The 17,223-nt window shown below is 45.7% G+C and overlaps 2 protein-coding genes and 1 long non-coding RNA gene across 5 annotated transcripts in view; 2 read left to right on the top strand and 1 right to left on the bottom strand.

Annotated features, from left to right (window-relative positions):
- Window positions 1–13,654, bottom strand: part of LOC137352758 (myelin-oligodendrocyte glycoprotein-like) — a 113,484-nt gene extending 99,830 nt beyond the window's left edge. Inside the window, exon 1 of the mRNA XM_068018551.1 lies at window positions 13,619–13,654. Within this exon, the coding sequence (XP_067874652.1) occupies window positions 13,619–13,639 (21 nt within the window). The 5' untranslated portion in view covers window positions 13,640–13,654. The remainder of the gene's footprint in view (window positions 1–13,618) is intronic.
- Window positions 1–17,223, top strand: part of LOC137352753 (V-set domain-containing T-cell activation inhibitor 1-like) — a 137,124-nt gene that overhangs the window by 101,116 nt on the left and 18,785 nt on the right. The gene's annotated exons all lie outside the window — the stretch shown is intronic.
- Window positions 2,000–7,721, top strand: LOC137352751 (uncharacterized). The gene is made up of 2 exons (XR_010969773.1): window positions 2,000–2,666; window positions 5,503–7,721. It is a non-coding gene; the product is annotated as an uncharacterized lncRNA (long non-coding RNA).

Raw genomic sequence — 17,223 nt, 5'->3', positions numbered from 1 at the left:
CCCATAGTCTGGTTCCTGTATTAAAGGGGTTCAGTCGGATCGACCCAGAGTCCGGTTCCCGTATTAAAGGGGTTCAGTCGGATTGACCCAGAGTCTGGTTCCTGTATTAAAGGGGTTCAGTCGGATTGACCCAGAGTCTGGTTCCTGTATTAAAGGGGTTCAGCCACTAGATGGCGTCGCTGTCCAACTCAACTACAAACGGGGCAACAGCGCCACCACATGATCACACTGCGGTATGGCAGGGTCACCTTGGAGCAACTTCGAAAAACTTGCATTTATGTTGCGCCTTTCACAGCCACAGGACGCCCCATCACGTTTTACAGCAATAAGTACTTTTGAAATGAACATTTTTTTGGCCCAAATCTCACTGTTTTAAAGTGGGAAATGCAGCAGCCAATTTGCACACAGCCAACTGCCCTAAACAGCAATGAAATAATGACCCAGATAATCTGTTTTTAGTGATGTTGATTGATGGTTGAAGAGGGCCTCTACTTTTTTTTACTATTGGCAATGGGTGTTTTTACCAAAGAGAGCAGGCGGGGCCGCGATTTACCTTCTCATCTGAAAGATAGCACCTTTGACAATGCAGCACTCCCTCTGTACAGCACATCCGACACTGCGGTGCTCCCTCGGGACTGGGAATTTCAGTCTGAATTATGTGCTCAGGTCTCTGGAGTGAGTCTGTAAACCCACGACCTTTGGACTCGAGCTCCCCACTGAACCACAGGTGACCTGTGATGTTGGGTGAGGTTTCAGTCCCTCACACTGTAAGGGACAGGGGTATAGGCAGGACTGTCCATGCCATGCTGGTGCCAAGGGAACTGCCATAAGGAATGTGTTTGTAAAGGTCCTACACAGTCTACCAACACCCTGCTAAATGTTTTTCCAATAATTGGGATGGGAATTAGAGGTGCTGGTTTTATGGCAGGATGCAGTTTTCCCACAATCTGGCCAGTAATAATGTTGATTTATACGTGATTTGATCTTCCAGATCCCCACATGTCTCACTATAGGAATTTCATGTGCTAACCTTAGCAGTTTCTGGCGATACTGAGGTGGTATTACTAACAGCTGAACATCCGTCCATTCTGCTTGCACAAGTCTGTGAGGAGGTCTCTACTTCCTCATCAGAGCCCCATTTTTAATGACTGGACCATTCCTACACTGAGAAGGGAGGAGGGTTTGTGATAATGATGAAGCTTCTGTCAGAAAATGGTTGGAAATGCGCTGCAGGTATTGTCAGTGTCTCACACCCGGGGGGCGGGAGGGTCAGTAATGGGGAGAGGGACCATGGACTGTGTCCTGTCCCGGCTCAGTAATGGACATGAGCAGCAAGAAACGGTGGTAAAGGGGGGTAACTGTGTTTTCTTGTTGCAGGGACCCAACTTCCAGAAACTCCTCCTCCTGCTGCTGCTGCTAAATGCTGTTGCTGCTGTTTCAGGTAAACGCTGTGACTGCTCTCACATTTCAGCAGAGCTCGGATTAGTTGGTTCAGTGTTGAAGCCTGGGTGAGTCTGTAATCCTCAGTCCCAAATCCAATGGTAGTTCACTGCTCTTTAAGATGCAGCCAGGGAGCTACTGAACAGGAACTTCCTTCATTCAGATGAAATTGCTGCTCCCTCTCTGATAGATGCAAAGCTCCATCCTACATCATGTGAAATTTCTGTATTCCTGCTTTCCTCCCTGCAAAGTTCAGACAGGCTAACCTTGTAAATTTATACAGACTGCAGTTAGCTGTCTCCTGGGAAGAACATTTGTCTGGGTGTCTGGGACTGAAATCAGTAATGTGTATATTACTGGGGAATAGTCTTCATTGTGTCAGGAATTCACATGACTGAATGTGGGTGTCGCTGCCCATCACACTAGGTGGCGCTGTACTAGCACATGCGCAAATACAGACTCATCCACCAAACGTCATTGATTGACGTTCAGGCATTGCCAGGATTAAAGATGGCGCTGCTCAATTTATCACAGAAGAACAACTTCAGCACATTACGGACATGTTTGACATTGCGCTCTTTAAAGTTTCATCAGAAGGACCGCACCTCCGGACAGAGAGATAGAGGGAGAAAGATTGTCTGCCCATGCACCGGCAAGGCAAGCTGCACATGCGCATCACCTCAGTGCAGGAGACCGTTTGCGCATGTGGACGTCAGCAGGCCGCTGCGTTGTCAGGAGTCCCTTCACAGTGAAAAAAAACAAGCAAGGCTGGAAATACGCGGCGCCCGGCCTGTCACTCAGGCTTCCCAGCCAATCAGAAAGGCAGCCCGAGGTGCAGCTCCGCCAGTCAGTGCTTCGTGTATCTGTGACGACACTGCAAGGCCGGATTTTCCATTGGTCCCTGGTCCCATGTGACCTTCCCTGCCACGGGGGGTCTGAGGACAGCTGCTGATTGGCCGGCACTTCGCCCAATGGTGGAGGAGGAAGAAAGCCGGGGGGGGAGGAGGGGCGGCCATTTTAGCGCGCAGTCTGATTCACAAATGTCTGTTTGAGGTGATATTTCAGCCTGGATGTTATCCAGAGGAGATGCGGCCGCTCAGGATCCAGTGTGATCCGGGATTTACACACTGAGCATTTACTGGAGTGGGAATTGAGACAGTTAAACGGTGAAATAAAAAAAGAAATGGTGGAAATACTCAGCAGGTCTGGCAGAGTTAATGTTTCAGGTCAGTGACCCTTCATCAGAACTGACAAATATTAGAAATGTAAAAGGTTATAAGCAAAGTAAAGCAGGGGGTGGGGTAAGAGAAAGTGTTGATAGGACAAGGTCACAGAGAGTAACTGACCAGAAGGTCATGGAGCAAAGGTAAAGGGTGAGTTAATAGTGTGGTGAAAGACAAAGTGTCAGTGCAGAGAGGGTGTTAATGGACAGAAAACTGGACAGCCCCAAGAACAAACATGGGGGAAAAAAAGCAGTGGGTAGGTACATGGTACACGAAAAAAAGAAACAAAATGAAATAAAACAAAGCTGAAAATAAAAAGGGACCCCCCCCCCCCCCCCCCCCACTCATGCTCTGAAATTATTGAACTCCGTGTTCAGTTGGGCAGGCTGTAGTGTGCCTAATTGGTAAATGAGATGGTGTTACTCGAGATTGTGTTGATGTTCACTGGAACACTGCAGCAGTCCCAGGACAGAGATGTGGGCATGAGAGCAGGGGTGGGGGGGGGGGGGGATGTTGAAATGGCAACCGGAAACTCGGTCATGCTTTCGGACTGAGCAGAGGTGTTCTGCAAAGCGGTCACCCAGTCTGCATTTGGTCTCCTCAGTGCAGAGGGGACCACATTGTTAAATGGTGCACTGTTTGCTGTAAGGATATCCAGTGTGATGGGGAACACTGGCATTTGCAGGAGTAGCTGTGAACAGCAGCTGAGAAACAAATGTCAGAAATGGATGTTTGTCTCCAACAGAGCAGCTGGACAGCGCTTTGAATCGTGTGTTTCCCATTGTAAACATATTGGTCACAATGTCCACCCCAGTCTGTCATTGTTCTCCTGCAGAACAAGTAGAAACACAGAACTTAGCTGAAACAAAGGGCTAGTCACACAACAATACAGTGTGTTGAAACACAGGGGGGGCACTCGGTAGAAAGGGGAGCAGCACACAGATGGCCAAGGAATTGTAGACCGTCCAGAAAAACAGGCTGAAAGGAGATGCTACCAGTGTCCTTGCACAATCCATATAAAGGAGTTACTATGGATATGAGATATGATTAGACCCACAGTAGACAATGGGAGAGTGTAAAGAAGCAAGTGCTGACCAGGTTCTCACTGAATCAAATAAGGAATTATCATGGTTATTATACCAGACCCCTATGCTTAGGTAAGAGGGGAGGGTCTTGGAAACCAGATTTAACCCCTGACTGAAACTTGGGATGACATGAGAACCCCAGGGAAGAACACTGGAAGATACCCCGAGTCAAGGACTCCAAACAGAAGAGCAGCCACAAGTCTAAGACTGATCACCTTGTGTCCTGACGGGTAGTATACTGTGCAAGTAGTGAGAGCTTGTACTTGATGATTTAATGTGTGAATAAAACATTGATGGACCTTCCACCAGTCCGCTTTCTTGAATTCTTTCAGAGTAAGTGCAGATTAGGCACAACATAATTGGCGCCCCTGGGTGGGCTCGGTTGTAGTGCTATTTCAAGTTATTTTGAATAGTCTTGCCGCGTTCAAATTAATTTAAAAACTAAGTTGAGTTGAATGGATTGGTGAACAGTTGAGTAATTATGGCCCTGGCCAGGCCAGAGTGGGAGTTGGACGTCCGAAGATATTTGAACATCAAGTGGCCCTCGTGGATAGATTTTGCAGTTAAGCTGCACACGGGCCAGGGGTCTGTCTCGTGGATAGATTTTGCAGTTAAACAGCACACGGGCCAGGGGTCTGTCTCGTGGATAGATTTTGCAGTTAAACAGCACACGGGCCAGGGGTCTGTCTCGTGGATAGATTTTGCAGTTAAACAGCACACGGGCCAGGGGTCTGTCTCGTGGATAGATTTTGCAGTTAAACAGCACATGGGCCAGGGGTCCGTTGAGGTACAGCTTTGGGAGGATATGCGTACCCACCGAGCCAAACGGGTGCTGAAGTTAGTGAAATCCACTGCTGAGTGGTGTGATAGGGTCCTGAAGGCAGAAACAGTTAGTGCAGCACAGATGGTTCACATGAGCAAATTCCAGTCTCAGGCCGGAAAGGCTGAACACAGTCTCAGTCAGGCTGAGAGGGAGGAAGAGGAGAGAGTGAAGGAACAGCTCACAAGAGCTGAACAGAAATGCTCTGACTTACAGACCGCAGTGACGGTTCTATACCGCTCCCAGCAGGAGCGGGCGTACCAGTCAGCGGTTCATACAAAATGTTAGCAGGAGAGAAGCAAACTACAGTCTCAGCTCTCAGCACAAAGGGGTATAATATGCACCTTTGAATAGGGAGAAGGATGACTTTAATCGGGCCGACTTGGCAGATAAGGCCAGCTAGTACCATGACGATAGTTAGTCCTTGGGATGACCTCTGCCCGAACCCCCCAATCGAGCCTTCAGCCCCCACCCTGGCATTAGTTATGGTACCAGAACAGGTGGGGGTCAGACGGCTAATGACTAGGTTTATGACAGAGTTACAAAAAGACTGTTTTAGTGAAATTTCAAGTGAGTAAAAAGAGGTTACTTTGTCTTTTGATTCGAATGTGTGAATGTTGAAAGCTTCCATGAATTAAATGAATGTCCTTGGGATGTGCAGCATGTGTTCTGTAGAACTGACAGTTGTTAACTCTTTGTTGTCTGGCCTCTATGAAAGCATGAGTCTGTTACTGGATCTATTTTTTTTTTACATGTATGTTACATTTGTGGGAACCTTGAGTGTTTTGGTTGTGAACTAGTTGAACCTGTGTTGTCCTTGGCATCGGGACAGGGAGTTTGACAGATTTTGGGACTTGGAATTCATAACCAAACTGTATTCATCATTCATTAATCAGAACTGTAAATATGAGCAGCTGATATCTTGATCTTGCAGATAACAGGATGAAACTTTGGCATCTATCACTTGTGACAGTTGCTGCGATTGTGGCAGTCAATGCGGTGGAGGATGACAGACCGTATAACACCAAGTGCTGTAACGGAAACTGGTTCGGGGGAGGAGATCCGGATGACATCGCCCGACCAGTAGAAATACATGGCAACTACCTGCAGCTACAGAAAGATGAACTGGTTCGTGACGAGTTGATGACTTTCAATGTAAACGTCACTAGTGGACAATGGGTATGTATTGAATGCCCAAAAGAGACCACCATCATTAGGGTCACTCCAAGGTCCCGAGCAGAGTTCCCTGTATGGCAGTGCAATGATGAAAACTGCAGAAACCGATCAATGTGTGTGAAATTACCCAACGGTAGGAGATACGAGCTTGAATGTTTCGGAAAAAATAGAGAAGGACATCCCCTATTGCAGATCGTGGGGTTATTCGGGCGAGAGGCACCAACCCCCACAGTTACCCCCCACATCTGATTTACCAACAAGTCAGGTTACAACCCAGCAGCCACAAGTGACTGATCTCCCTTGTCCTGCCTTAACTGCAGGACCCGAAAATGGACTTGCGATAATAAAAACGAAGAAAATTGTATGTGATATACAATTGTTACCAGTAATATTGAATATCTCCGATCCATGACTGGTGCCCTGAGAAGACCTGAGAGTTGTACAAGGTATTACTGCAACAATTGCTGGGACAAGAGTTCGGTGACGAGGGAATAATAAAGGGAAAGAGATGTAAATGTAGTTTAGTGAGTGACGTGGCTACAGTCTTTAATACAGGAACTTCAGTTGTCAGTACTAGAGATTTGGAAAGCATGGACCAAAAGGTTAGAACTCTCAGCCAGCTAGTAAAGGATATTTTGCAAAAGGGACAGAGTGGTGTAGCTAAAGGAGGACAGGATTTGACGAATGCAGTGACAGGACTGGTGAGAGTACTGGAAGGTCATGCTCACACTATTAATGATATAATAGAAAAGGGAAAGGAGGTCCACGACATTTCAAATAATGAAAGTGTTTGTATTTCGTACGGTTCGTAGATGCTAGAACAAACTCAGGAAAATTTGAATCAAATTGGTGTGGGACATTTGTCAGTTTGGAGAAATGACACCCAGTTGGAGGACTCAGCTAGTTACACAAATGATTAAAATTACCAGGTGCCAAATCTGAAAACTTAAGGTATGGAAAGGTCAGGAGTGTGTAAATACAAGATCGGAGTACTGGAGTAGCGTCGGGAATACCTGTAATTCCAAGAGATAAGTTAGGGATGCAATTGTACGATGTCGAAAATATGTAATCTTTTCCCCTTACTACCCCTATAAGATACTATGTTATATTACATTATGTTGTGGAAATTGGAAGGAGATAACTGGGACAACCTTGTCTGAGTGTAGTCTGGGAAGCCAGGTGGTCACATGTCCTCATCCTATATATAGAACAGCAGAGTCAAAATGTGGATTTAATGTTGCTGTAAATTGCACCATGGAGACGAGGAAAGCACTGTCGGGGCTGACCCATGTGGCCTATATGGGAAAGGGAGATATTGCTTAACAGCCATGGCGAAGGAGTACCAGTACAGACATAACCGGACTTGTCTGGTGAGCCACAGTTAAGTTCAGTTTCAATCCACAAATACCAAGCAGAGTAGGAGAGATGGAGTTGGTAGACATACATAAAGGACAGAAATGATAACTACAATCTGGAACAGTCGAAGCAGCTTGGTGGGAGGACTTGTGGAACTGGGGGTCAAATGTGCAGATACACCCCTGGTTTAGAATTCTCTCTCATGTCCTGGGTATCATGGTGTTATCTGTAACAGACCGAATTTGGAAACTGAAATTGATGAAGCAATGTGAGAGGATGTATGAACGCAGATTGGACAGCTACCTTAAAGGCAATCAGTATTCAAACTTGCTGTATAAAAAGATAGACAATTAATTATGTAATATGAGAGTAACTGTATAAATAAAAATAAAAGCAAAATACTGCAGATGCTGGAAATCTGAAACAAAAATGCTGGAAATACTCAGCAGGTCTGGCAGCATCTGTGGAGAGAGAAGCAGAGTTAATGTTTCAGGTCAGTGACCCTTCTTCAGAACTGGGTAATTGTATAACCTATTGTTAAATGCTTAAAATGAATTAATGAATGATAAATGTATTCTAAAAATAAAATTGCGACTTGTGTTGACACAAGTGATGATGTAATAGTGATACTTAAATTGTGTTTTGTTTAACATTACACTGTTTATGCTCTTGCTTTGAAAATGAAATTGTAATTACACAAGTAGACTACCTAAGAGACATAACAGTGTGATCCCTTGGGCATAGCCCTGCAGGATCAATGGAGGGGGGGGGGGGGGGGGACTGTAGACCCAGTAAAAACACAAGAACTCAGTTGAAACAAAGGGCTAGTCACACAACAATACAGTTTGTTGAAACGTGGGGGTGGGGGGGGGGGTGCACGCGCTGGGCAGAAAGGGGAACAGCACAGATGACCAAGGAATTGTAGACAGGACAGAAAAACAGGCTGAAATGAGAGATGCTACCAGACTGTCCTTGCACAATCCAGATAAAGGAGTTACGATGGATATGAGATATGATTAAACCCACAGTAGACAATGGGAGAGTGCAAAGAAACAAGAAGTGCTGACCAGGTTCTCACTGAACCAAATAAGGAATTATCATTATTATACCAGACCTCTATCCTTAAGCAAGAGGGGAGGGTCTTGGAAACCAGATTTAATCCCTGACTGAAACTTGGGACGGCACAAGAAACCTGAGGAAGTACACTGGAAGATACCTGAGTCAAGGACTCTGAAGAGAAGGGCAGCCACAAGTCTAAAACTGATCACATCGTGTCTTGACGGGTAGTATACTGTGCAAGTAGTGAGAGTTTGTATTTGATGATTTAATGTGTGAATGAAACATTGATATACCTTTCACCAGTCCACATTTGTGAATTCTTTAAGTGTAGATTATAGACAATGCTCCCAAAGTGAAGCGCAGGAGATGAATTCCTGATATAATGAAGACTATTCCCCAGTAATATACACATTACTGATTTCAGTCCCAGACACCCAGACAAGTGTTCTTTGTAGGAGACAGCTAACTGCAGTCTGTATAAATTCACAACGTGAGCCAGGACACAGCCCATGGTCCCGCTCCCCATTACTGACCCCCACCCCTCTTTCCCGGCTCTGAGACACATTGGGACCGGGAGCAGCCCTGACACAGCCCATGGTCTCGCTCCCCATTACTGACCCCCCGGTTGTGAGACAGTGACAGTACCTGCAGTGCTTTTCCACCCATTGCCCCGATCCTGGATCATCCCTTCCTGCAGACATGGAAGCTGCTGCTCAACCAATGTCAGCCAACAGCAAGTGCTACACATTGCAACACGGACCACGGGGATGGGGTCCAGACAGAGGGGGAACATTCCTGACCCCTGCGTCCATGTGATATACGCACACCCGTAGTGTTCGGAAGGGAGTTGCAGGATTTTGACCCAGCGACAGTGAAGGAACAGCGATATTGTTCCAAGTTGAGATGGTGTTTGGCTTGGAGGGGAACTTGCAGGTGGTGGTGTTCCCATGCATCTGCTGCCCTCGTCCTTCTAATTGGTAGAAATCGTGAGTTTGGAAGGTGCTGTCTAAGGAGCCTTGGTGCATTGCTGCAGTGCATCTTGCAGATGGTACACACTGCTGCCACTGTGCGTCGGTGGTGGAGGGAGTGAATGTTTGTGGATGGAGTGCCAATCAAACGGGCTGCTTTGTTTTGGATGGTGTCGAGCTTCTTGAGTGTTGTTGGAGCTGCACCCATCCAGGCAAGTGGAGAGTATTCCATCACACTCCTGACTTATGCCTTGTAGATGGTAGACAGGCTTTGGGGGAGTCAGGAGGTGAGTTACTCGCCACAGAATTCCAAGCCTGCTCTTGTCGCCACGGTATTTGTGTGGTTGGTCCAATTCAGTTTCTGGTCATTGGTAACCCCCAGAATGTTGAGTCTGGGGGGCGGGGGGATATTTCCAAGTCAGGATGGTGAGTGACCTGGAAGGGAACATGCGAGGCCTCCTCACACTGACTGCACCATTTTTGTCCTTGCTTATATGAATATTTTGTACTTGTTCTGCTCTCTGCAATTCTTAATTAAATTTTGGATTTGACACTGAAAGATTTAAAAACAAGCCTGGCCTCAGCCTGGACAGAAACTGGAATTATAAACTATATCCTGCTTTCTAGTCACTGACATTTTATCAGAACTGGTCAAAGTATTTGTCTGTTTTTTGATTTCAGTATTTTACTGTAGTCTGGTTTTAGCTCAGTTCCTATTGGTGGGTTCTCATGTCAATCAGTGTAGCCCCACCCCACCACATCCAACAGGGGGACTTTAGGCTAATCATAGAATCAGAATGTTTACAGCACAGGAAGAGGCCACTCGGCCCATCATGTCTGCACCAGCCCTAAAACAAGCCACCCAGCTTAATCCCACCTTCAGTGATTTGGTCCGTAGTCCTGCAGACTGACACTTGAGGTACATATCCAGACACCTTTGAATGAATTGAGGGTCTCTGCCTCAACTACCCTTTCAGACAGTGAGTTCCAGACCCCCACCACCCTCTGGGTGAAAAGATTTTTCATCTCCCCTTTAATGATCATAATGAATGGCAGAGCAGGCTTGAAGGGCCGAATGGCCTACTCCTCCTATTTTCTATGTTTCTATTCTTCTACCAATCACTTTAAATGTCTGACCCCTCGTCACTGACCTCTCTGCTAAGGTGAATAGACCCTTCACCTCCACTCTATCCAGGCCCCTCAAAATTTTGTACATTTCAAGCAGATCTCCCCTTAGCCTTCTCTGTTCCATGGAGAACAACCCCAGCCTATCCAATCTTTCCTCATAGCTGCATTTTTCCAGGCCCAGCAACATCCTCTAATCTCTGTACCCTCTCTAGTGCAATGACATCCTTTCTGTAATGAGGTGACCAGAACTGCACACAGTACTCCAATTGTGGCCCAACCAATGAGTTATACAGTTCCAGCATAACCTCCCTGTTCTTGTATTCTAAACCTTCTCTAATAAAGGAAAGGATTCCCGAGGCTTTCTTAACCACCTTATCGACCTGTCCTGCTACCTTCAGGGATCTGTGGATATTCACTCCAAGGTCCCTCACTTCCTCTGCACCCCTCCATATTCTTCCATTAATCGTGTATTCCTTTGCCTTGTTTGACCTCCCCAAATGCATCACCTCACACTTCTCCAAGTTGAATTCCATTTGCCACTTTTCTACTCACCTGCCCAGTCCATCAATATCTTCCTGCAGCCTACAGCTATCCTCCTCTCTATCTATCACACAGCCAATTTCCGTATCGTCTGCAAACATCTTGATCATGCCCCTTACATTTACATCCAAATCTTTAACATCTCCCACAAGATAGAGGATCTAGTCCGGAGCCCTGTGGAACGCCACTGGAGACAGCCTTCCCGTCACAAAAACACCAGTCAACAATTATCCTTCATTTCCTGCCACTGAGCCAATTTATATCCAGCTTGCTACATTTCCCTGGATTCCATGGGATTTTATTTTATTTTTTTTTAAAACCAGTCTGCCATGTGGGACCTTGCCTTGCTAAAATCCATGTAGACCACATCAACTGCACTACCCTCATCAATCCTCGTTATTTCTTCAAAAAATTCAAGCAAGTTAGTCAGACACGATCTTCCTTTAACAAATCCATGTTGACTATCCTTGATTAACCCGTGCCCTTCTAAGTGACAGTTTATCCTGTTTCTCAGAATTGAATCCACTAATTTGCACACTGAGGTTAAATTGACTGGTCTGTAATTATTCGGTCTTCTTGCCCGCTCTTTGCTGTCCTTTTTGATTTCACCCTCCATTTTCTATACTCCTCTCGGCTTTCTGTAGTATTGAGCTCTCAGTGTCGGACATAAGCTTTCCTTCTCTGCATTATCTTACTCTGCAAGCACCTTGACTTTCATGGGGCTCTAGATTTGGTCGTCCCACCCTTTTTCTTTGTGGGAATAGGTTTATTCTGAACCACTTGAATCTCCCCTTTGCCTATATATCTGCTCTTCTACCTCCCTCTGTCTGTTTGGGGCTCTATAGTACATTCCTAGCAGTGATTGTCCCTTTTCTGTTCCTTAGCTCAATCCATGTGGCCTCATTTGATGAGCCATCTAACATATCACCTCTCCTCACTGATGTAATAGTTTCTTTGACCAAAATTACCACTCCCCCTCCTTTCTATCCCTCTCGCTATCGCGTCTGAAAACCACGTAAACCAGGAACATTGAGCTGCTAATCCTGTCCCTCCTTAAACCATGTTTCTGTAATAGCTATGATATCATACTGCCATATGTCTGTGCTCTCAGCTAGTATGCTTAATTTGCTATACTCCCTGCATTAAAGTAGATACCTGGAGCACTGCCAAACTCTAATTTTCTAATCTTTGTTTCCTCTGTATTGCAGACTCATTGGCTGGTTGGGTTGGTCAGTCGCTCTCTCTCGGTACGACAATTAAACCTTGCTGCCACTAATACTAAAATCCTGCCAATAGTAATAATAACCTAAATGCTGCTAATACTAAACTTTACCAACATTAATATATCTTTCCATTATGAATATACCCTACAAAATCAGCTGCTCTGACCATAGCCCGTTAGGGAGAGACAGTTGGTGACGTATGGCTTGAGGGTCAGGGTGAGGAGGCAGGCCTTCCTGAACTACCACAGCTGTTACAGTTAAATACTACCACTATTAAAACATTACCAATAGGAAGATAGGAACAGCAGGAGGCCATTCAGCCCCTCGAGCCTGTCCCACCATTCAATGAGATCATGGCTGATCCACTGCCTAACTCCATATCCCTTAATATCTTTACTTAACAAAAAAATCTATCTCTGATTTAAAACTAACAGCTGTTCTAGTTTCAACTGCTGTTTGTGGGAGCGAGTTCCAAACCTCTACCACCCTTTACGTGAAGAAGTGCTTCCCAACATCTCTCCTGAACGGTCTGGCCCTAATTTATAGACAATGCCCCCTCGTTTCAGAATCTGCAACCAGTGGAAACAGTTTATCTAGCCTGTCTTTCCCTGTTAATAACAGGAAGACTTCAATCAGATCACCCCTTAACCTTCTAAATTCCAGCAAGAACAGGCCTAATTTGTGTAATCTCTCCTCATAACTTAAACCCTGTAGTCCAGGTATCATTCTTGTAAATAAAAGCAAAATACTGCGGATGCTGGAAATCTGAAACAAATTCTTGTAAACCTCCGTTGCACTCCCTCCATGGCCAATATATCCTTCCTAAGGTGTGGTGCCCAGAACTGCTCACAGTACTCCAAGTGGGCTCTAACCAGGGTTTGGTACAGCTGCAGTATAACCTCTGTCTTCATACTCACATTTATACACCCCTCCCTCCCGGCTCTGAAACACATTGAGACCGGGAGCAGCCCTGACACAGTCCATGGTCCCACTCCCCATTACTGACTCCCCTCCCTCCCGGCTCTGAGACACATTGAGACCGGGAGCAGCCCTGACACAGTCCATGGTCCCACTCCCCATTACTGACCCCCCTCCCTCCCGGCTCTGAGACACATTGAGACCGGGAGCAGCCCTGACACAGTCCATGGTCCCACTCCCCATTACTGACCCCCCTCCCTCCCGGCTCTGAGACACATTGAGACCGGGAGCAGCCCTGACGCAGTCCATGGTCCCACTCCCCATTACTGACCCCCCTCCCTCCCGGCTCTGAGACACATTGAGACCGGGAGCAGCCCTGACACAGTCCATGGTCCCTCTCCCCATTACTGACCCCCCTCCCTCCCGGCTCTGAGACACATTGAGACCGGGAGCAGCCCTGACACAGTCCATGGTCCCACTCCCCATTACTGACCCCCCTCCCTCCCGGCTCTGAGACACATTGAGACCGGGAGCAGCCCTGACGCAGTCCATGGTCCCACTCCCCATTACTGACCCCCCTCCCTCCCGGCTCTGAGACACATTGAGACCGGGAGCAGCCCTGACACAGTCCATGGTCCCGCTCCCCATTACTGACCCCCCGGGTGTGAGACACTGACAGTACCTGCAGTGTTTTTCCATCCATTGCCCTGATCCTGGATCATCTCCTCCCGGACACAGGAGACTGGGAATCTGCCGCTAAAACCTGGATCCGGTTTTAAAAATGACCGCAATTGTTGAGAACGCGATCGGCAGGTGGTGCTGTTTTGGCACATGCGCAAATACAAATACGAAAACGTCACTGCTGATTGCAGCTGGTGATCAGAGATCAGGAGAAGGCAATTGGACAGTGGTGTTTACAGTGGGCGGGTCGACAGAGCCGACTCACCCGATTGGCCGGTGAAGTTCAGATGACTCTGCTCTGTCCTTTCTCTCTCAGTCTGCTGTTTCTGACCCTGAGCAGCCTCCTTATTGTCCCCTTCACAATTTACTTTCCTACCTATTTCTGTATCGTTAGCAAATTTAGCAACCGTACCTTTTGGTTCCTTCATCGAAGTCATTTATATAAATTGTAAAAAGTTGAAGCCCCAGCACTGACATCTGTGGCACACCACTTGTTCCACCTTATCAACCAGAAAATGACCCATTTATGCCTACTGTTTCCTGTTAGCTAGCCAATCTTCTATCCATGCTAATATGTAACTCCCTATGCCATGAGCTTTTATTTTCCACAATAACCTTTGATGTGGACCTTATCAAGTGCCTTCTGGAATTCTACGTACAGTACATCCACCAGTTCCCCTTTATCCACAGCATATGTTACTACTTCAAAGAAGCCCAATAAATTGGTTCAACATGATTTCCCTGTTACAGAACAATGTTGATTCTCTCTGGTTACCTTGAATTTTTCTATGTACCCTGCCGTAATGTCTTTTATAATATCTAACATTTTCCCGATGATAAATGTTAAGCTAACTGCCCTGTAGTTTCCTGCTTTCTGGCTCCCTCCCTTTTTCAATAAAGAAGTTCCATTTGCTATTTTCCAATCTAATGGAACCTTCTCTGAATCTAGGGAATTTTGGAAAATTCAAACCAACCCATCAACTATTTCACTAGCCACTTTTGAGTCCTTGGGTTGAAGTCTATCAGGACCCTGAGACTTGTCAGCCCGCAACTCCAACAATTTGCTCAGTGCTACATCCCTGGTGATGGTAATTTTCTCAAGTTCCTCCATCCCTTCCATTTCCTGATTTACAGCTATTTCTGGGATGTTACTTATATCCTATATGTTGAAGACTGATGCAAAATACCTGTTCAATTCATCTGCCATCTCCTTTTTTCCCTGACGCTCACTTTGTTAAATTAAAAACAAAAAGTGCTGGAAATACTCTGATCTGGCATCATCTGTGGAGCATCTTTGTTAACTTTTTTAAAAAATATCTACAGAAACTCTTACTATCTGTCTTCATATTTCTAGCCAGTGTTATGACCACATAGGGTGGCACAGTGGTTAGCACCATAGCCTCACAGCTCCAGCGATCCAGGTTCAAGTCTGGGTACTGCCTGTGTGGAGTTTGCAAGTTCTCCCTGTGTCTGCATGGGTTTCCTCCAGGTGCTCCGGTTTCCTCCCACATGCCAAAAGACTTATAATGGCCAATAGGTTAATTGGCCATTAGCAATAGCCCCTAGTATAGGTAGGTGGTAGGGAAAGATAGGGATGTGGTAGGAATTTGGAATTAGTGTAGGATTAGTATAAATGGGTGGTTGATGGTCGGCACAGACGTGTTGGGCCGAAGGGCCTGTTTCAGTGCTGTATCTCAAAACTAAACTAAACCAGGTGAGAAAGGTGTCTCGGGTTCTTTCTCAGCCTTCACCTGGTCTTATTGTAACAGGATTTAATTTTATACAGTGTACTTTGAGCTCCCCCTTGGTGAATGCTTGTTCACCGCTTTCCAATTATAAGGCAAAGAATGAGTACAAACAGGCTTTCTTAGGTTTAAAGAAGAAAAGTGAAATTAATTAAAACTTAAACTCTAATTTGGTTAACGAATATGGATACACACCACCCCCCCCCAACACCCCCCCCCCCCACTAGCATGTATACACAATACACACATGTAAATAGAGAGAGAAAAGAGCAGAAGAAAAGAGTTTTAAGGCAATATCAGAAGAGTTTCTTGTTACGGTGCTTCGAGCTCGCTTTTGAAGATAGTTCTCACTTGTAGGTAATTCTTGCTTTTCGTTGGGGCCCGGTATTTTTAAACCTTGTTCACCATAGGACACTTTTCTATCTTGGGGTTCGTGTGTCTTCAATGGCTTCCGAAGCCGGTGAGAGCGAGATGAGAGCAGACAGGAGAGAGGTCTTTTCAGTCCAGGAGCAAACAGTTTTGTGTTTTAAAACTCTGTGGCAAGTTCAGATTCAAAAAAACTCCACCAGCCAGTTAGTCATGTGACAAATCCGGTCTGACCACGTCTGTTTGTGTATTTGGCCATCTTAGCAGTTAGCCTGGAATGCTAGCCTCTCCACCTTCTGTATTCCTGTCCTCACAATTGTCCTTGTTTAACTTTAACATACTAGTTGTGGACCCACTCTTTCCCTCAAACTGAATATAAAATTCAATTGTACTATGATCACAGCTGAGGGGACCTTCACTACGAGGTCATGAGTTAATCCTCTCTTGTTGCACAACATGAGGTTTAGTATGTCCTGCTCTCTGACTCCAGAATGTGGTGATCTAAGAAACTATCACAAAACCATTCTATGAACTCCTTATCTGGGCTGCCTTTGCCCATCTGATTTTTCCAGTCTATATGTAGATTAAAATTCCCCATGATTTTTGCCGTACCTTTCTGACATGCTCCCATATTTCTTTTATACCCCGTTCTACTGTGTGGTTACTGTTAGGGGGCCTCGACACCACTCCCACAAGTGACTTCTTGCCTTTATCATTTCTCATCTCGACCCAAACTGCTTCTATAGCTTGGTTTTCAGAACTTGGGTCGTCTCTCTCAATAGTGCTAATACCATCATTAATTAACAGAGCAACCCCTCCACCTGTACCTAGCTTCCTCTCCTTCCTAAATGTCATGTACTCCTCAATATTCAGGTGCGTATCCAGACACCGTTAGAATGAGTTGAGAGTTTCTGCCTCTATGACCCTTTCAGGCAGTGAGTTCCAGACCTCCTCCACCCTCTGGGTGATAAAATGTTTCCTCATCTCCCTTCTCTAATCCTTCTACCAATCACTTTAAATCTATATCCCCTAGTCACTGACCACTGCACTGAGGTAAAAGGAGCTTCCCATCAACTTTATCCAGGCCCCTCACAACCTTGACATCTCAATCAAATCTCCCCTCAGTCTCCTCTGTTCCAAGGAAAACAACCCAGCCTATCCAATTCTTCCTCGTGGCTGCAATTTTCCAGTCCTGGCAACATCCTCAAAAAACCTCCTTTGTACCCTCTCCAGTGCAATTGCATCCATTTTCTGTAATGAAGTGATCAGAACTGCACACCATACTCAAGTTGTAACCTAACTAGTGTTTTATATAGCTCCAGTGTAACCTCCCTGCTTATATTCTATACTCTGCTAATAAAGGAAAGTATTCCAAATGCCTTCTTATCAGGACAGGTTGAAAGGGTGGTTATCGACAGGATCTCTGGACATTTACTCCAAGGTCCCTCACTTACTCTACATTTCTCAGCATTTTCCCATTAATTGTGTATTCCTT

Source organism: Heterodontus francisci, chromosome 39, assembly GCF_036365525.1.
Source record: "Heterodontus francisci isolate sHetFra1 chromosome 39, sHetFra1.hap1, whole genome shotgun sequence".
NCBI classification, from domain to species: domain Eukaryota; kingdom Metazoa; phylum Chordata; class Chondrichthyes; order Heterodontiformes; family Heterodontidae; genus Heterodontus; species Heterodontus francisci.
This window is presented reverse-complemented; position numbering and strand designations above follow the sequence as displayed.